The following is a 20668-nucleotide window of genomic DNA, read 5'->3' as shown; positions in this document are numbered from 1 at the left end:
CAGGTATTTACTCGTCGCCACTGTATTTCGTGTTGAATTATTCCGGATCCTAACCCGCTCCGTTGCTTAATGTGAGTGTCGCTGTATGACCGAGAAAACTGCAGAAGGGAGACAATCGAACAGTGACAACTTGATACGTTGACAATAACAAGCCCTGCGCACGCGTCACTTCGTGACGCATGCACTCAAACCACTTGGCAACTAGGCATGTTTACGTAATGTCGCGCTGTATACATAAGGCAGTATTCACGTGAAGGTGGAGGAGGAGGAAAAAAATTGGCTATGGCTTAGCTAAGGTTAAGCCTGGATAAAGCGAAAAGCTCTCGCTGCTTTTCAGCCAACTCCCAAGCTACCACTTCTGGATCGGTGTGTCTGCGCCGTCCGACTGTTGCTTCTTCTTCTCCTTCAGTATAAAAGGCAAGCGCGCCTTTTATACTTCTCCTTTCAAATACGCACTGCGCACGGCTACGGCGAAAGGTCAAGCGCTGAACAGAGCGTCTTTCTCTTTGACTAAAAATGCCCTACATAAGGCACACACCCTACCCACAGTTTCACTGAACTGAACAAATGCTAAACTCAATGTCTGCCGCATGGCATCACTTACCAGCTTAAGGTCCTGCAAATGCCATACTTTCACAAACGTCACACACGTAGCCTAACGGATTGTTTACAAAGTCTGCCGTGCAGACCTTGGTCGCACTGGCACTTCTGCCTGTTTCTGCGCCGTCCGACTGTTGCTTCTTCTCCTTCCATGGCGAGTGTCTGCGCCGTGCGTGACGTCACTTGGTTTCGCGCATGCGCAGAAGTGTCAAATTTATAGTGTGGCTTACGTGAAGCGCGGTGTTGAATAGCCTAGTGAAGCTTTTCGCTTCAGCATTTAATCAGAACTATGGCAGCTTTGGAATATCTAGGGAAAGGGTCGAGGTAAAAGGGTCAAGAAAATGCAGGTTGCATACTGTCGAGCAGGCTCGCTTTGGGGGCGGAGTCCCACAGGGAGCCTAGCAAGCTACGCTCTTCATCCCCCCGGCGGCGGCGTCGTCCACCCTTTGTGCGAAGCTTGTCGTTTTTACACTTTTGATTGTATAGGAACGCCAGTGTTGCGCGAAGTATGCAAACTATGTAGAAACTACACACATATATGCGTGACGTTCTCTTTGCACCGTCCAGGCCGGGAACCTTATCCGCGTGTGCCGAGCATCTAGCCGATCCAGCGGTTGTCACCACACAAAAATGGAGGGCGCTGTGACGCAGCCAAGCACACTCCCCAAAGCCGCCGTTGTTTCGCTCGCTCGCAACGGACTTCACGAAGCCTGGCGCACAGTTCTTCGCAGGGAAGGACCCCGACGCGAATATCGAGCGGCCTCCTCGCCGGCTATGGGCTCCTCGTCTTCCTCGGCGGCAGCGATTCGCCGCCTAGTCGTGCTTCCGCTACTGCTGTTGACGGCGTTCGTTGTGACGCCCTCGGAATGCCGGCAAAGAGGGGCCGTCTGCGGCCAGGTCTGCGGCGGCTTCATGCAAGTCGACTGCGTGGACGAGTGCCGCTGCGTCTTCTACCGAGCCAGCGACTTCGGCCTCTGCGTGTCGCCCATATTCAACGGCACCTATCTGCCCGACGAGGAGAAGATGCGCGTGTTTTGAAAGCCTTCCCCATGCAAGCCCCTTTGGAAACTTCGCGTATTTTTTTTTTCGCTCCTTTGCTACTCTCCTCGGAGCTTTATTGTTTTCTTGTAAAAGAGAGGTGGGTCTTTGAGGCCGGCAACTTGGTGAACGCAGTGTCATGTTTTTCTATATGCCACCGTCTTATCGCAGTTTATTTTTTAAAGGGACACCGAGGAGAAACTGCATTTGACTTTTATCGATCGATTACCACGTTCTTGTGACAAAGATGCTACTTTAACTCAAAACAGAGCTTTTGTTATCCAGAAAAGATAAAGAATGAAATACAGATGTCGCCACCACCGGCCATTTTAGCAAGCTAACCGCACTACGTCGAGCCATATATTTATTCGCGGATCACTGAGGCTAGGCTACACAGCGATTCACTTCAAAACGTTGATTACTGAGTCCCTTTCGGTCTTGGCGTTACGAGTTTGGTTCAAGCGCCGGGAAAATTTTTAAATCCAGTTTTTCTTGACAATAACTACGTCTTCCGCTGCTGAACAAGCATCATCCCAGCCAAAGAGAGCCAGAGAATTGATTTTTGACAAGAATGAAAATTGGATGGAGTTGTCGTCAGTGTTTAAAGAGCATGAACTCTTGTGGAGCGTTTTGCACTGCTCTTCCTGTAGCTGCGAATTTTTCTTTCCCTCCATTTTGTTTCTGTATGCTATTACGCTGAACTTTTTGAAAACGGGCTATTCTCACGCACTTGTCAAAGAAATATTCAAGAAAACTTTGCGCAGATTAACACAAGACGGAGGGAGAAGCACGCACACATACACGAGCGTTAATCTTAAGTTTTCTTGAATATGTCGCTGCCCCAACTGGCCCAACGTTCTGCTCTACTAAATTGTCAAAGAAGTCGTACTTTAAATACCTGACTCCAAGCAGGAAGACGAGGTGATCGCGAGAGTTAGGCAACAGCGCGAGGATATCATTGCTTCTACTGCATAATGAAGCTCGAAGCCATACCATTCATTCATAGCGTGACCCATTTCGAAGGGTATGACTGCGAGCTGAACTATGCTGAATTACCCGCCTACCCGCCACCTTGCAACATTAGATGGAATTCCCACTTCTTAGAAAGAAGGAGCACAAGGGAAGAAAATACAAAGAGGTCGAAAAGTGTGCAAGCAGTCACAACTGACGCTTTTGACAACGACTTGAGTACGCTAGCCGTTCTGACCCGTAGTGAAACTTCGTAAGGCACAAAGCTGCTGCAGAGCAGTTTCTCGATCAAGCCGTGGCGTTTCAAAGCCTTCTGGAAGCTGGCTTGTCGGTGGTGAAGGATGCAGCGTGGCACATCAATGTCCAGTTGCTGCCCGACGTGCACACTGACCAGCTGATCGGCTTCCTGGGCGGGTTGAGCGGAATACTGGCCGTCTGGAGTTAACCGGTCCCCACTTGTGCACGTGAGCTTAGAAATGAGCGTGCTCTGGACTTCACGTCTGCATACAGGATGAAACAGCGTGAACCGTGCTGTTTTCTGCAGGGGCGTGTTAAGCGCAAATGTGATATACGTAGCAGCTCGCGCGGAGTATTGTGCTGAATGTCTACGTGCATTTACAGCGCGTTCTCAGCGCTTTTGTTCAATATTTCGGCCCGTTCATTAAATGCCTGCGGGTGGTAAGGAAGACAAGCGCTCCGCATGGAAGACGCACTTACACGATCCCTGATTTCCGATCACCTCGCTTGTGTTAATTGTTCGGCGCTAGTGTTTTCGGTTCACAGTGAGTAGCTCCCTTCGTGTTGTATCCAGTGCTCAGGACCAAGAGCGAAAGATTATTATGTGTTCTGAGCTGCGTTCTGTCGCAATGGATTATTTGGCCGTACGCATCCATGACGTGTCAAGTAATGACGTTATATGCAATGCTAAGCTATCATCACAATTAAGGCAAATGGAGACAAAAATAAGGCGTTGCAAAGAGTTCCTTTTCAATCCATAACCGTATAGCAGGCGATAACAGCTAAGAAATCAAGCATTCCGCATGCATGTTCCGGTTAGCCCATGACATGAAAAGAAGCAGTCTAGGGTCACCCCACAAGTTAAAGCACCATCGGAGCTGGTGGAATGATTTAATTCTGAAATCTTCTTGTTTTTGCTTGCTTCTTTGCAGTATTCGCATTTACATAGTTGCCCTGGCTAACGCAAAAGCTTTTTTTGTTGCAAAGAATTTTTCGTTGTCACAATATTTCTCTGACCAGGTTCAGCAGTAGTTAAATCGCAGCTAATTTTTTGCTTAGCTTTGTTTTGCATTGTCTTGCATTATAACACGCGTTCTCCTTTGCAACCTGAGTATCAGAGGGAATCGAGAAATGTGGATTGGGAGAGGCGGCCGAGGTACGGGACCTAATATACTTCAAAAAAGAAGCCTCGCGAACGAGTCTCTTTGCGACGTGTATGTATTTCCACGGCGTAGCAGCGAACCATATTACGCATTACCGGGCTTGCTTGCTACGTTATGCTTAGATCTTACACACACACACACAGACACACACAAAAAAAATCCTACGGAGGAATTCCGAATGTCTATGTTCACAATTATATGTACTGGGCCAGCTCTTTTTTTGGCCAAATTTTATCCGCAAAATTTCCTGAAGAAAGAGAAAATTCCCGAATAGAACGGCAGTGTGATATGCCCCTTATATATACTGGTTGTTTATTGCCATTGCGTGTCTGTGCGCACAGGTTCGCACCTTACCAGTTGCGAAAACCGATAAATAGTTTTTCAGTTAGTATTTTACCGCCACTGATGGTTTATAAGAGGCTGATCTGGCAAGTCTGACACGCGACAGTATCAGCCTTTGCCAGCATAAGAATGCCTGTCTGCATCTTAGGAACACCTCACACATTCCAGCTAAAGATAAGCGCTATCTCGCGCGTGGCCTGGTGTCATGAGGTGCGTGCGGGCCCCCTGCATCAGACAACTGTCTCAATGTTCCCTCCTCCCCTTCTCCCTAAAAAAATGGGAACGACCCGGCCAGTCTCGCGTTCAGTGTATTCGCTACAGCTTTAGTAATTGTGACAACGCAGAGCCACGGCCTGTCGCAATTTCGCAGCTCCGACAGTTAGTCACTTGTGCAAATACCTTAGCGCGCACTGTGAATCAGGATTCTGTCATTGTTACATGTTATGTATAAGGACAGGGCTCTATGCGGCATTTTCAGTGCTTTACTCGTTCGTAACGGACTTTGCGAACGCTTGCCGCGCAGTTCTTCACAAGCAAAAAGACCTGACCAGGAACAGCTAGTGACCTCCTCGTCTACTATGGGTTCCTCGTCTTCGTCACTGGTGGTGCTTCAGTTCCTGTGGCTGTTCGTCTTTGCCTTGTTGCTGCTGGTGGCTTGCGCTTCCGTGCCAGCGGAGTTCCGTGAAAGGGAGGCCCAGTGCAAGCAGTTATGCGGCGGTTTCGCGCAACGCCAGTGCGTGGAAGAGTGCAAGTGCGTGTTTTACACGGGCAGCGACTTCGGCGTCTGCCTGCCACCCGAATTCAACCAGACCTCCCTGCGAAATCTGTACTTTTTCTGAGGGAGAACCACCCGCGCGCAACACCTTTGGAGAACTATTCTACTCTCGTCGAAACTTGTCTCCTTTTACAAAATAGACCGGCTACTGAAGTCGAAGGCTGGATGAACTCTGCATCATCTTTGCCGATGTGCTGCCATCATACCACAGGTTCTTTTTTTTATTTTATATCAATGCCTGTCCTCTTTTAGTAACCTTTGACCATGAAATGCAGTTTTGGGGCCAATGCGCTTGCCAAGAAAGACTGAATACAGACATTTTTTGGAATATGCTGCACCATGTTGCCCTCTTTTCCTCAAGATGTTTGTTTTTGCTGCTACACGCTATCACGCCTTGACTTTTGAAACGATACAATACTTTGTCAGCCTTACTTTCTTACGGGACTGCCTCCTACAAATTTTCCTTAGACCAAACCAAAGTATCGAAAAGATATTGAGATAACATTCACAGTGTAGTTACTGTAACTGAAGTATAGTAACTCGAATTCCAGCTACAGCAGGTGGTTGTTTCGACAAGACAGTTGAAATTTACTGAAGGTCATTGCGTTATTTTTGGTTGACGTTTGATTTCTTGAGGTTGTCAAATATTGTCTTTAATGGCTTTAAGCTGAACATGATTATTCTAGACATTTGAGAGTTACTAGTACGACTTTATGGTCGCTGTAATCTGAGCTGATGCCGTCTTTTCTGTGAACTGAGAATTTCTTGGTGTGTATATTGCTCCTGTATCTGTTGTCAGTCATAACATTAAATATTCTTGGAAATAAGTTGTGGAGTCTGCTGATGTTATGTCTATGCTAGTCGTCGACTAGAAGCTTTCAAAACAGCATATATACTCCAAGGGTGAGGTATGACACGACTCGTGGGATGGCTGCAGTTGAGACGCAGTACGAGGCAACGACAAAGTCCACTCGGTGGTTTCATTGCAGACACTTCCCCTCAGTGTCGTCGAGGCCAGCAGAGAGATCCCGTGGCGTAGTGCTTATTTCGTGGCGTAACTAAATTTCTACGCCAGCAGGACGGTTGCTAACTCGTTTAGCTCTGCAACTTACACAGTCAAGCCCGTTTGAAATGGCCGCAGCCATAACGAGCGAGGAGGATACTACCGTCAGAATATGCATTAGCTCTCAGCGGCACGGCGTCTATGATTGTGCACGGAACTTTTTTTTTTTGTGCACGTGAAGCGTCTGCAGCTATTTTCACGAAGCCACTGATGTCGGCGACATTAGAAATCCCTGCTGGACAGAACAATAGGCGCATCTCGTGTGCGAAAAAAAAAAAGATCGCTTTCCAAAAACAAGAAATAAAACAAGAATAAAAGCCTCAGGATCTGAGGTTCTGCTTTAGAGCAGTACAGTCGGGCCTTTACCGTACGTGTGAAGCTCTCAAGATACCCCGGGGCGAGGATGAGGCTCCTCCTCACCCAGCAGAGACTAACTTCGGTGGTGTTGTAACTGTCCCACTATAAGGCTCGAAAGGAGTCCATATGTGGCCTGGAGACTTGTGACCAACCGTGTATGTCTCCTGTAAAAGCGCTCAGCGACATCGTGTTGACTGTTGCGACTGACAGGACCATGTGATTCTTCAGCATCTGATAATAGTGTGTGGTTATGGTGCCGAGGCAATGTAATTGCAGCCTTCGCAATTTATCAGCCACGTACCCATTTACGCTCTCCTTTTATGGTAGAAGTGGAAGGCAAACACTGCTGGGTCTTCCCCGTCTGTCACTTTTCCTCGATGCAGGGGGCACATTAATTTGCATTTTGTCTTCCAACTTTTTCATCCTGCTTCGGCCGCACGAGAAGCTGGCTCATCGCGTAATGTGTGCTTCAGCTCGCGATTTAGTGCCTTCCCCAGAAGGTTTTACATGCACAGGGCCGGGCTTCAACATGTTTTCTGAGGCATGTCATTAATGGGCTCAAACTTCTTATTGGACCCAACGAATGCTTTAAATCACCATCATCATCGTCATCGCCATCGTCCGCACGACACTGCGGAAGCTCGCACTAGGTTCTGAGTTCCTTTGCTGCAATGGTTGTGTAGGATCTTTGAGCCTTTTCGTCGGCCCGGAATAAACCGGCGGTTCGTCCCTTACTTGTGATGCGCTATTTGGGGGACTGTGAACCGCGGGCTCCTTTAGTTAGAAGGCGTTAGTATAGTAATATTGCAAAAAGTATTCAAGCAATGCCGCACGCAGTGTCACAGCATGTTGACGGACTCTGTTCATCTCCTTTATTTTTTTGCTTTCGTACGAAGCGATACCAACCAAAATGCCACTTAAACAAATAGATGTCCGTGTGAGGTTGCAGTGCTCCACACAGAGAAGTTTCACAATCGCAATCAAAAGTGTTCTGAAAAAAAAAAAAAAAGATAATTTTGTAGACCGCTTCTCTCGGAGCGCTGTGCATCTATCCACCCAGGATGACATAGCTGACGCGTCTTACTAACCCCTCCTACTCATTCTGCGGAGATGCGCCACGCAGTAAGAACGCATCTCTCGAGGCAGCTGTGCACCAGGAATCGATGACAAGGAAGGCGAAGTGTTCGGCGAGGGTGACACACTGCCACGCGGTCTGATTTCTGACCACCGCTGCTGGTTTTTTGCGGCCCTTGCATTTTCGGGTCACAGTGAGTAGCTTTTTCCTGTGACATGTCTGGCGCGCAAGACTAACCGCGAATGTTCGCGCAGCGTTCCAGTCTGTGCTCTGTCGCCATGACTCCTGCAGCGGCGCCGTAGGTCTATAAGGTGTCAGCCTAAGACGCAGTCCGCAATGTGAATCATGACTATTACGAACGAAAGATGCCTCTTGGAAAGTGAACAGACTAAAACTAACTCCATTAGCTGTGTCCTTTCGATGTATAACCGTATCGCGTGTTATAACGCACGTAAAACGGAGGCTAGTCCACAACCATAATCCGGTTAGCATTTCACGTGAAAAACAAGCTGTCCAACATCTCCGTACAAATTGAAGCACCATGCTAGCATGCACAATGATTTAAAATTTCGCCTGAATTGTGTGTCTTATCGCATTGACCTCATTTACGTGGTTCTACGGGCAAGACGAACCTTCTTGTTAGTAAAACGCAATGTTCAATTTTTTTGTGCCTCTCACTTTGCTTCAGTGAAATAATCTCGAGCAGAAATTCACCCTTTCGGGATACAATTGATATAGACTGAAAGACTTCAGCCGTTGCTAATTGCTTACTGGCTGTCTTTCGCTTTTCATTGCGGTGCATTGTAACCTACTGCATTGTGTAATGTGAGTATTGCGGCTAGCCGAAGATGCGCAAGAGGGGAGCCAACACAAAGTAGCCAGGTGATACGCTGACGAAAAGTTGAGCGCACGAGTCACTTCCTGACCTAAGTAGTCGTACAATGTTGCAACGAGGCGTATTTATATTACCGAGCTTGCTTGCTATGCACTCTTTGAAACTGCCAAGAAAAAAAAGAGACGTACGCAGACAATGCCCATTGTCTGTGTTCGTGCTGTTGTTTTGTTTCAGTTCTAAGCAACGCCTAGCAAGCAAGCATATACAAGGGAAATCACACATAGCGAGAACACTTGAATGCGTGGTTACGCGGCTCTCGCAGCGCCATCTGCGGCCGCCTAGCAAAGGCAGCTTGACCATGGAGTGTGTCAGGGCCTAGACACTCTCGGGGCCAGCTGTGCTGTCCTCCAGAATGTGGCGCTGCTCAAGCCGCACAACTCCAGTGACTCTACGCAAAACGACGCCCTTAGGTGTTCCCGCTAAGTGTGTCTAATCTTGTACAACTATCTACAAGTCGCACGGGCCGGGATGCTATATATTTAATTCTTTTTAATAAGTCCCATTGTAGTAAAAAGAATTAGTCTCACTCATAGCACCCCTGTTGCCGGTCGCTACAGATAAGTACCAGACCAATCCGGTGTCTCCCACGTTTGCAGCACAATTTTCAAATGCTGGCTTGCAGTTCTTCGCAGGCCAGGACCTGACCGCGAACAGCTAGCGGCCTCCTTGCTGGACTATGGGCTCCTCATCTTCCCCACCGCTTCGCTGCCTGCGGCTGGTTATGCTGCTGTTGTTGCTGCTTGCGGCGTTCGCTGTCGTGCCGTCGGGGTGCAACGAAAACCAGGCCGAGTGTGGCCATATATGCGGGGGCTTCGTGCAGCTGATGTGCGTGTCCGAATGCCACTGCGTCTTTTACCCGGCCAGCGACTTCGGCGTATGCCTGCCTCCCGGATTCAACGTGACCCACCTACCCGAACAGAGGTTCTTCTGAGATGGCACTGCAGCCCTCGCTGGGAACTTGATGCATTTCCTTTTTTTTTGCCTATTGGACACGCTCATCGAAACTTTTTTTCTTTTTCCCAAATGAGATCGGTCATTGAGGCCAGCGACTGAATGAACTATGAGCGTCGTTGTCTATGTGCGACCGCCATACTGCAGCATTTTTTCATTATTTTCATTTCCGCGCATGTCACCCTGTAACTTTTGACTACAATAACAGTGTTATCCTGGCAATGACGTTCACCGAATGAGTCACTGTGGATTTTGGGCATTACGCTCTACCCCGCTGTCTACACTTCTGTGCATTTTTTTTTATTTTTTCTTCTTACATTACGCTCTGCTTTTCGACAACGCGGAATAGTGCGTTGTCACTCCTACTTGCTAATGAAAACCGCACGTATAGATTTGGCATGGAACTAGGCCAACTGTAAAATGCTAGAGAGATAAAGGCCTGCAGTCCTCAACCTCAGATAGACCTCAGGGGAGGTATGTAACCCGAAGATCCAAGTGCGAAGCTCCAGTACTACAATAGGTATGAACGCCATGCTTCACGCAATGTCACAGGCCTCACCAAATGATTGCTCTACCTCACTTCGTTTACTGGTATGAAGTGTTACATTTTGTGCGAAGAATATGTTGCCAGGCAAAATGCCGCAGAAAAGAGCGACACTTAATTTTTGGGTCAGACATAGCGCTTAAAGGAGAATACAACACGGTGGCCGTGGCAGTTCTGAAAAAAACTGATAACTGTCTCGAATCGCACTCAAGCGTGACTCAGGTGCCTACTCAGGGGGAGTCAGTTACCGTGCCTTTCCTTCCTAAACCCCCTCCTGCCTCTGCACAGATGGCGTGTTGGGCTAAAGCGCCAGATATAGTCACTGGAAATGATCCTGAGTACCCGGGTTCGAACCTGGCCGCGGTGGCCGCGCTTCGATGGAGGCAAAATGCTAAAAGGGCGCCCGTGTGCTGTGCGATATCAGTGCACGTTCCGACCATGTGGTCGAAATTATTTCAGAGCTCTGCACTACATTCAGCACCTCTTTCTCTCTTTCTTCTGTGGTTGAGGTGTCCACCGAAAAAGTGAGACAGTTACTGCGCCTTTCATTTCCTAAAAAAAACCATTTTGCTTTCTCGGTACAGTGCACTAAGAATAGATAACAAAGAAGACGACGTGTTCAGTTTGGAAGACTCATTCCCACGCAGTTTGAAAATAATCACCGCTGGTGATTGCTTGAGGCGCTCACATCTTCGTGTCACGGTAAGTAACTCTTCCTCTGGCATCTGTGACACGCTATGCCAACAGTGAGTCTATGTGCACAGCTCTGAGCTATGTTCTGTCGCCTGCGGCGCGGTAGAACCATAAGGTATCATCCCAATACTTTATAACTAGTGTTATGCTATCGTAATTTGTAAAAAGGGAAAAGAAATATGCTGTTGGAAAGTGAGGAGGCAGAAAAGAAACGGTACTCGCTTCATTCTTTTGCATTACAAACGTATCGTGAGCAATAACAGCCATAAAATCGAGCCACGAAATAGTGCGTGAGCATCTCGCATAAAAACGAACTATGCGACGTTATGTCACAAATTATGGCAACATCCTAGACTTAACAATTATTGTCATTCTTCCACCCTGTACAGTGGCTCACTGCACTGATGGCGTTAACAGTTACACCGATTACACAGAAAGCTTTTTTTTTACAGCTAACAAAATCTTCTAACGTCACTTGAGAGAAACAAGTTTTCAGAGGAAATTCACGCTTTGTGGACGCACTAGCTGATATGCACATACTGACAGAAATTTGATCATAACTTATCATCGCTGAGTGTATTTTGTTTCGCAGTGTTGTGCATTATAACCCACTTTCTCGTGTAAAAATATTGTGGCACACTCAGGGGTATGTAAGGCGAGAGGGAACCGAAGAGCGGCAACTTGATACGCTGACGAAAACGAGCACTGCGCACGCGTCACTTCATGACGTGCGTAGTTAAACTATGTGGCAACGAGACGTATTTACGTATCACCGCGCGCTGTACATAAAACGGTATTAAAGTGATGTCATCCGTTTCGCGTGACCGCCATACTGTGGTGCTGGGTGTGGCACAGTCTGCGTCGTCATCGCAGTAACAACCAACGAATTTCTCTTCGCATGCGTGCCCATTCAAGCGCTCCTTCAAATACGTTTAGTACGGTCGTGTACTTTTAAATTTTGCTTCTTCGATGTTAGAGGAGGACATACAATTTATGGAAACCGCGCATGTCGTCCCGTTCCCGCCAATCAGGTCGGGAATCTTGACCGCTTATACTGAGGGCTCTATAGATTTACAAAAGTTCTAGCACAACAAAATGACACACACTATAATGTAAGTGAATACTGCAAACAATCTTTGTTGTTGCCTTTGTTCGCAAGCAACGGATTTACAAACGCTGGCGCACAATTCTTCCCAGGCGAGGGATTCACCGCGAAGTGCGAGCAACTTTTTCGCCGACTATGGGTTACTCGTCTTCTACCGTGGAGTCCTTTCGGGGCCTGCGGCCGTTCGTGCTGCCGCTCTTGCTCCTGGTGGCGTTTGCTGTGCCGTCAGCGGAGTGCAGCGATAACCAGGCCGAGTGCGGCCAGATATGCGGAGGCTTCGTGGAGCTGATGTGTGTGTCCGAGTGTCACTGCGTCTTTTACCCACTCAGTGACTTCGGCGTCTGCCTGGCACCTACGCAAAACGAGACTGACCTGCCCGAGATGAAGTTCTTTTGAGAGGTTCACGCAAGGTCTGATTTTCTAACTTGACGTCTTCTCTTTTTTTTTCATGGCACATCTGCTTCCGTGGACACTTTTTTGTTTCAAGTGCCATTGGCCACTGGCCGAACTCAGCGACGTCTCTGTCGATTCGCAGCTGTCGTAACGTAGCATCTTTTATGGTCGTTTATTTAATGTATGTCGCCCTTCTGCAATTCCACCCACGATATGTAGTTTTGTACTGGTAATGGTGCTCGCCAAGAAAGGCTCATCGCGGGCCCTTGGTCGAGCATTGAGCACTACACTGCCTGCTTTTACGCGCAAATTTCGTCGTTTTTGTTTTTGCATGCCATTACGCTTTGTTTTTATCTCCAAGGGATAGTTTTGTTGAGCTTACTTTCTTACGAGAACCATAGGTACAAATATGGTTGAGAATAAAGTTCAGTTATGCAAGTGCAACAGGTAAAAGAAAAAAAAAAACCTCCAGACTCCAACTTCAGACAAAAAATCGGTAAGGTCCGGAGATTGTGCCACTGGAGTGCGGGAGGATTGCAATAGGCCTGCAAGCGATGCCAAACGTCATGTCAAAGCCCCAGCCTAATGGTTCCCCCCTCCCCCTTTTCTTTCCCGATGATTCCCTCTCCTGCGTTGCCAACACCATTCTGCCCCTTGTTTGCGCTTCTGCGAGGAGTCAGGCTTTGCGCTTTGACTACGAGAGATAGTGCGTTGTCATGTTCGCTTACTTGCCAGATTCGAAGAAACAAATCCTGTGTAGAACTGAGGCAACTTAAATTCTACAGACAAAAATTACCAGGTGACCTTCAAAGGCGCTGCTAGTTTTGCCTCTAGCTGGTCTTCTAACCTCGCCTCCCTTTCAGCCATTTTTTTACGCGGGACGTGCTCTGGATAGACTGAAGTACATCCTTCGGACTTGCACAGACCTCTACGGACGTCCCACCGATGTCCAAATATTCGTTGCACGGCATCCGTTGGACGTTTGACGGACATCTGTGTTCCTGTGGATTAATGATGCATGATAGGTGTTAAGCACGCGTCTACCACTGATATGCGTAGTATCCTGGAGAGTCTGTCACTGACCGAACACGCAAGGTTGAGCTAGTTAGCGTAGAACTTACGCTCAAGCACCGAAGTGGCACCATCGAGGTGAGTCTGTCTCTTGCGCTCTTCCTCATCTTGGCCGCCGCTCCACATGCATCAGCGTCGCCAGTTTTCATACGAGGATTCTCTCGCCGTTTGCGCTGCCGATCCTCTCGAAGTATGTGCGACTCGGGCCTTCTCGTAGCCGTTGCTTGCGCTCGCGTTCGCGGCGACGTTTGCGATGTGCTTCTGAATAATTCTTCTAGGCACCGGCTTTCTCTGCGGTGATAGCGAGTCAGGGAACTCTGCTCTCTCACGTGCCACCAGCTGCATGATGTTCATGTGATCGCGGATGGACGAATATTACTTAAAACCAAGAAATCAGCGGCAAGCGGCTAGCGGTATGAAAGATACACTGCCTTCATCGTCAGATGGACCTCAGGTGAGGGACATGGGCCTCCTACAACACGACCACAGACTTGTATTACAGAAAATAGCATGTTCTGTTAGAGTATTTGATTTAGGAACTTCTGTAAGGGTGCTGCAAAAGTCTGCAAACGAGGCCGCACAGAGATTCCTCGGGCCTTGCGGAATGACTCCTCTTCCTCCTCTGTTTCTCTCGTAGTGAACATTACATTTATTTTGAATAACGTGTTACCAGCCAAAATACCGCCAAAAATATCTGCGTGTGAGGTGGCACAAGCCTATCGTTTTGCGGACGAAACTTCACCGTGACCGGAGGAGATCTGCAAAAGTGGACAACTAACCTTCTCCATCCCTTCTCTCGTGGCAATTTTCTGCTGCTTACACGAGGTGACACATTCCCTTTCGCCTCCATCGGAATTCAACCATCGCGGCCGGGGTCGCGGCAGTTGAATTTCGATGGAGGCGAAATTATAGGGGCCCGCGTACTGTGCGATGTCAGTGCACGTTAAAGAACCCCAGGTGGTCGAAATTTCCGGAGCCCTCCACTACGGCGTCTCTCATAGCCTTAGTCGCTTTGGGACGTTAGACCCCCATAAACCAAACCAAACCAAACCAAACCAAACCAAACCAAACCAAACCAAACATTCCCTTTCCCGCACCTCTCTTTCTCTACTAACTTTATCCTCTTCCTCCAATTCCTGCAGCGATGATGCGAGGCGCCCATGTGCTGTGCGAAATCAGTGCCTGTTAAATATCCCCAGGTGGTCGAAATTAATCCGGAGCCCTCCACTACGAAACCTGTTTTTCTTCTTTCACTCCCGCCTTCCTCCTTTCCCTCGTGACGCTACCGAGGTGTCCGCCGAGAAGTGAGGCAGTTACTGCGCTCTTTTCTTTCCTCGAAACAATTCTTCATTTTCATGTCACTGAAACGCGGACGGGACCAAATGCCGGCCGTAGCATCAGCGTTTCGATGCAGGAAAAGACGCCCGTGTGCTGTGTGATGTTAGTGCTCATTAATTATGGGTGATAATAACATTAAACATTGCCGGAATTGATCCTGAGCGCTTCACTCCGGCGCCGTTTCCTCTCTTCCTCCTTTCACTCGCTCTCATGGCCGAGAGTAGTTGTCCACAGAGGGTTAATGCGGTTTTCTTTTCACCTAGTCCATAATTTACTTTAAACTTGCGTCACTGAGCTAAGTATGGATGACAAGGAAGACGACGTGTTCAGCTTGGAAGACTTGCTGCCCAGCAGTATGAATTTCGGACACCGCTGCTGAATCTTCGCGGCGCTCACATTTCCGAGTCCCAGTGAGTATCTCTTCCTGTGCCGTGCCTGGTATGTGGTATGCACTAGCTTGTCAGCCCGTGGCATTATATACAGAGGCAACGCTGCACAGCACAAGCGACAAGAACCTGAAAGAGTAGTTATGACCCTCTAGTTTTTTTCATCAGTGGTCCCTGCATGGCAGAATTCTAAAAAAGTGGTAGATTAATTAAGAAATAAAATGAGTAGAGCAGGGGTCTGCCTAGCGCATGAATCAGCGAAATTTGCTGTAGCTTTGGCTCAGTCATAGAGCCTTGCATTCTGTTGTGGAACCACGCTCAGGTTGCGAATTTCGCCCCCCGCGTGATAAGCTTCTACTTCCACGGTAGCACCTCTCTGGATTCTTCCCGTGATAGCCACCTCCCTTTTGCGCATTTCTCCGCTGTCGCCAAAAATCTCCAGAACCAATGGTGCAGCCGTCGCCTCCCATCCTCGCTATCTCCACTCGAATTTTCTCTCTTCCCCCTCTCCCTTATACGTAGAGAGCAATATTCTTTTTCTCTCCGCTCTTTCTCGTGCCAACCGTGGCTGGTGCCAATTAAATAATTCATTATGTAATTAAGGTATTACGAATAACGCTGCAGATTCCATGGTAGAATTGTGAGCTATGTGGTTCAGCCAATCCCATTACAACTTGCACATTCCATTGCACATTCTTAAAGAAGAGAATGGGGTAGCATTTAGAATTTTGGCGCACCCCCAAATTTTTGAAGTAGGCCGGAAGTGGGTTGATCCAAGTTAACCCAGAAAATGGTTTGAGGCGGATTAGGGGTGGATTATGGTGGATCAGTAGGAATTGGTTGGCGGATTAATCTGAATTTGAGGGCGAATTAATGTGTATGAGTGGGTCTGGATAGCACAGTGTAATATGAAAATCCTATGGAAGATACCTGAACATTCTAGTCTTCAGAGTGTCAAGTATGGCTGTACTGATCACGTCACAATCCTCTAGACCAATCAGGAATTTTCGTTACGGAGAAACACGGTGGCTTTTACGAGACGGCAACCTAAATGATGCCGCGTGGCAGCGAGGTGTATTTGCCAATTACTGCGCTTGCTTGCTACGCGCTGCTTGGAACTGATATAAAACAGAGGGGAAGATATACAGACACTGCGCAGCGCATACATTTCGTCCTGTTCTGTTTTGCGTCACTTCTAAGCAATACGTAGCAAGGAGGCATTTCGACTATAGATTGCACCGCGTGCTGCACACAAGAACTAGGTAACACGTGACTTATTCGTTCACGGCGTACTTTAAACTTCTCGGGTGCAGGCTCTTCACAGTCTTTGACCTGACAGCGGGCGGCGAGCTATCTCAGCGCCGAACTATGGGTTCCCCGTCTTCGTCAGTGGTGGCGGTTCGCTGCCTGTGGCTGCTTGTTTTCCCGCTGTTGGTGTTGGCCGCATTCGCTGTCGTGCCAGCAGCCAGCCAGAGAGAGGCTGCCTGCGGGCAGCAGTGCGGCGGCTTCATGCAAGTCGAGTGCGAGGAAAGGTGCCACTGCGTCTTCTACAAGCTCAGCGACTTCGGCTACTGCTTGCCGCCTGGGTTTAACGAGAGCCACCTACCCGAAGATATTAATTTGTTCTGAGATACCACCAAGTTTCGGAACTTTGCGTCTTCCTTTTGGCTTTTTTTTTTCACACAGGTACCAGTCTCCTTGTGTTTTCTTTTTAATAAAGTGGGATTGGTCTCTTAAGACTGGCCACTTCATGACCACTGCGCCTTATTTTTTGATGTCCCGTCGTTATTACGCACGACTTATTTCTTCTTTTTATGACCTTTATTTCAGCGCATATTATCCTCCTGTAATTCTGACCACGAAATGGGCAAGTCCGGCAAGACCTTCATCAGACAAAAACTCAGAGAGAATCTTTTGTGTATAACTGCACTGCCTGCATTTCTATGTATTTTTTTCTTTAGCCTGCTGCAGGAGGAGCGCCTGTAACAGGATGCATTCACATCCTGGTGCAGTTTAACAGGTGTATCGTGGGTCTCGGTGCTGTCGTCAATGTTGTGGCAGCTCACGACGCAGCCCGCTTCTGCCATAGTGAAAATGCCGCTTAGCTATACACAATGCGGGGTAATCCAGCGTTACGTTCGTAGCATTTCGGAGTGTGTCGCTGACCGAACCAGCAATTTTAGACAGGTTGCCGCTGAAGTGACGGTCAAACGCACGAATGACCTCTCGCTGTTGACTCTCTCTCTCCTGTTAACAGCCATGCAACTCAGCGTCTTCACGTAGTCGTCGCTTGCCTTCGTGCTCACGGAGGCGTGTGCGAAGTTCTTCTCCCGGGTAGCATTTCGTCGAGGGACCCGGATTCTCTGCCATGGTAGCTGGAACTTCAGTGAAGGTGGCCTCATGAGCCATGCAGCACTAGCGACGTGGTGGTGGCTAAAATAATGAATTCATGCGATGACTTATCAGTAACTCTACACGTACTGCTGCCGGGCGCTGGCACACTTTACATTTGTCAAACAAAGAATTTGATCACGCGTGATGGCCCGCAACAACCTCATTAGGCGTCTGTTATGAAATTTGCACGTTGCTCAGGAGTTCAATTTTGTGGTTGCGATAAAAAAATCTTTAGACTATTGACGAAACGACGTCAAGCAAAAGCCTTACGGAAAGGAGGCTCAGCAATGGAAACCAGGACGCGTCGCGCCATGCGCACAGCCACCCACCATGTCTGGTACCATGCGGACGTTCTTGTCGCCCGCCCGTAGCAGCAGCTGCAGTGGTACGATGGCTGCGCCCGTCGGCCGAGCGCTGAGCACGTGGATGGGCAGCTGGCCCTTGGGCTGCAAGACCGGAGGGGAACAGAAGGATTTCAGTTCACTTCAATTCAGTATATAACTGTGTAGGTGTTACAGACGGGTAAGCAGAACAGCTGGTCTCGCTGCCGCCTTTGGCTGTACTCAATGAGCACATGCAATGTGGCTAAGGTAATATGCAGGTGACAGAGTACTATACAGAATCAGGCTGGCATTATTACAACACTAACTGTTAATTTGGGCATCTGTGAAAGACGCGCCATGTGGACATGCGAGAACGAAGCGGCAGTTTTAGCACCAGCAGATCAGCAGATGTGTAAAGCCACATTATTAGTCACAATGAACGTATAAAATATATGATCCGTGCTGAAATCACAAAAAAATAAATGTTCCAGTCGAAGCAGAAAATATATACAAACACTAACATTGCCATGAAGAGAAATTTGATTTATGATTTTAAAATGATGCGGGGATCGGTTATGTGCGGGGGGAAAAGCGCGGCGCCCACGTGCTCCAGCGTTTGTTTTGGTTGATGGGGTTTAACGTCCCAAAGCGACTAAGGCTATGAGAGACACCGTAGTGGAGGGCTCCGGAAATTTCGACCACCTGGGGTTCTCTAACGTGCACTGACATCGCACAGTACACGGGCCTCTAGAATTTCTCCTCCAAAGAAATTCCAGCCGCCGCGGCTGGGATCGAACCCGCGTCTTTCGGGTCAGCAGCCGAGCACCATAACCGCTGAGCCACCGCGGCGGCCAGCGTTTGCATTTATTTCTATCGCGATAGTATACGGTGGTCTAAGGTTCCAAGTGCTTTCATTAGCCGCGACAAACACCTGCCGCGCCAGTGTCTGGATATGTTCGTTCAGACTTGAAAAGTGACGCGCTAGCAAAAACTGCTTTGCATGTTTTTTTAAGGTAAGAAAAATGAGAAAACGTCAATAAACTGAAGCGCTGGTCATAGAATAAAGTTTTATGGGAAAATTATAGCGCATCAGAACATAAGAATTGCGCCATGCAGCATAAATTCGAAGTTTTATGCTGTCCAAGCAGCCCTTCGCATTGTGTCAACGACCCTTACGCCATGTGTACTGTGCGCCTATGCCGTATCCGCTGTGTTCTGATGCCACTTAATGAACGTGAGAGGGCCTAAAAAAAAAGAGGCTAACTAAAGAACTTTCACTTGTGCCATACATGATGGGAAGACTTCACGTGCCGCGTACTCATTTGCACTGAACAGTCTATATGACGTCGAAACGAAACGGTTCCCGATTAAGTAAGGTCATTTTAAGTCCCTGTCTCACAAACATTTCGAAGGCCTTCAAGCCGATAGTCTATCCTTTCAATGGTCAGCTGAACGCTGCTACACAGGCAGCTCCAATGGCTATCAAGTCAATAGTCTATTGTCTATTGATCGGCGGAGCAGCGATCTAGATCTCGAGGGGCTTCGAACGGCGGTAGCGTGCACTCTCGAACGCAGAAAAAAATCGGCCCTGTCTACGAAATATCGCAGCAACTATAATACCATTCTTGTAAGTGATAAAAAACAACTGACACCAGCTTCCCAGGAAAAAAAAGCGAAATTAATTTGAAGAGTGCTTAATATTACTGCAACGATTAGCAGAAATAAATGAAGGTTTGTTTTTAACCTTTTCAATTTAAGCTTGTGGGCTGATGGCTACCATGCGCGCAAAATTATTGGCGGCGACGGTGGCGCCACATTACGGTTGGTTGAGGTGAAGGAACCTCTTGATGGCGATCGAGTTTGCAGTGTAGCAGTCATAGAGTTTCTTACTACTACCTAGAGGGAAAGCTGGCGGCGCTGCACTTCAGCCAACATGGACGCTCAAAGCATCATGGGGCGGTGAGCTACTTGTTGCGGCACAGTCGTAGTTTTTCGGGAACACAGAGTGGCAGTACTAAGGCGTTTCATTCCGAAAACGTAGTTCGTGTGTGCGCAGACGACTTTCGCGCGAACGCAGTGTGCAAAAGCCATAGTAGTGAAGACGCGACGACACACGACGCCAATAAAAGGTTTTACTCTTCCGAAATGCCATTAAAAAACCTCTTAAAGTATCTAAACAACATTTGTTTTGAAAACATATTTACTTTTAAAAGTGCGCCTGTTAATTACGAAATATTAGTTTTTTTAGTGTTCATCACTTGGCCAATAGGAAAGCTAGTCATGTCTTATTTTAGGCAAACTTTGCACTTAAATGCTTTTCTGCTCGTTTGTTGCAATCATTAGACAAGATATTGAATGTTAGGACGTTTGTAGCTATCAAACAGCTTTATTTTTTTATTATTTTTTGGCCAAAAGTTACAGTTCCGCAACAAGTAGCTCACCGCCCCATGATGCTTTGAGCGCCCATGGTGGCTGAGGTGGTCACGTGGGGTCTCCATGCAAACTCCCATAGACGGCTTGCCAGCTTTCCCTCTAGGTAATAGTAAGAAACTCTATGGTAGCAGTGGCACAACACCTCCGGGTTCAATAGCAATTAAGAATCTCGAAGGCTCTCGACTCAGTAGCCATTTGAAAATGTTTGTGTGGCAGGGGTATTGCACTGCCTCTGCTTTGTTTACAGTAGCAGTAGCAATTCTAATTTACTCGCTATTTAGTTCATGGCTCAAATGATACGCAATGCGCAGACAAGACGCGTTCTAATGAAGCGGCGACACAGACAGAAAACTGCACCTCGTCATACAGATTGACGACTCTGAAGCGGAAAGTTCAGCTAGCGCTAGCAAATGAGAGGTCAAGCTCTTAAACTGCGTCCTTTGCCCGGAACGCTTACCTTCACCTGACAAGCCAGCCGGCTTGTCAAGAAGAGTTACAATGATTTATTTTCTTTCTCACTATT

At 47.9% G+C, this 20668-nt stretch overlaps 1 protein-coding gene across 1 annotated transcript in view; it reads right to left on the bottom strand.

The window, feature by feature from the left end:
* The window catches only part of nompC (no mechanoreceptor potential C), a 93149-nt gene that overhangs the window by 43943 nt on the left and 28538 nt on the right, over nt 1–20668 (bottom strand). The window contains exon 4 of the mRNA XM_089566987.1: nt 17719–17835. Coding sequence (XP_089423113.1) covers nt 17719–17835 — 117 coding nt within the window. The remainder of the gene's footprint in view (nt 1–17718; nt 17836–20668) is intronic.

This window comes from Amblyomma mixtum, chromosome 1 (assembly GCF_055824585.1).
Source record: "Amblyomma mixtum isolate Tamu chromosome 1, ASM5582458v1, whole genome shotgun sequence".
NCBI lineage: Eukaryota > Metazoa > Arthropoda > Arachnida > Ixodida > Ixodidae > Amblyomma > Amblyomma mixtum.
Note: the sequence above shows the minus strand (reverse complement) of the source record. Positions and strands in the feature narration are given on the sequence as shown.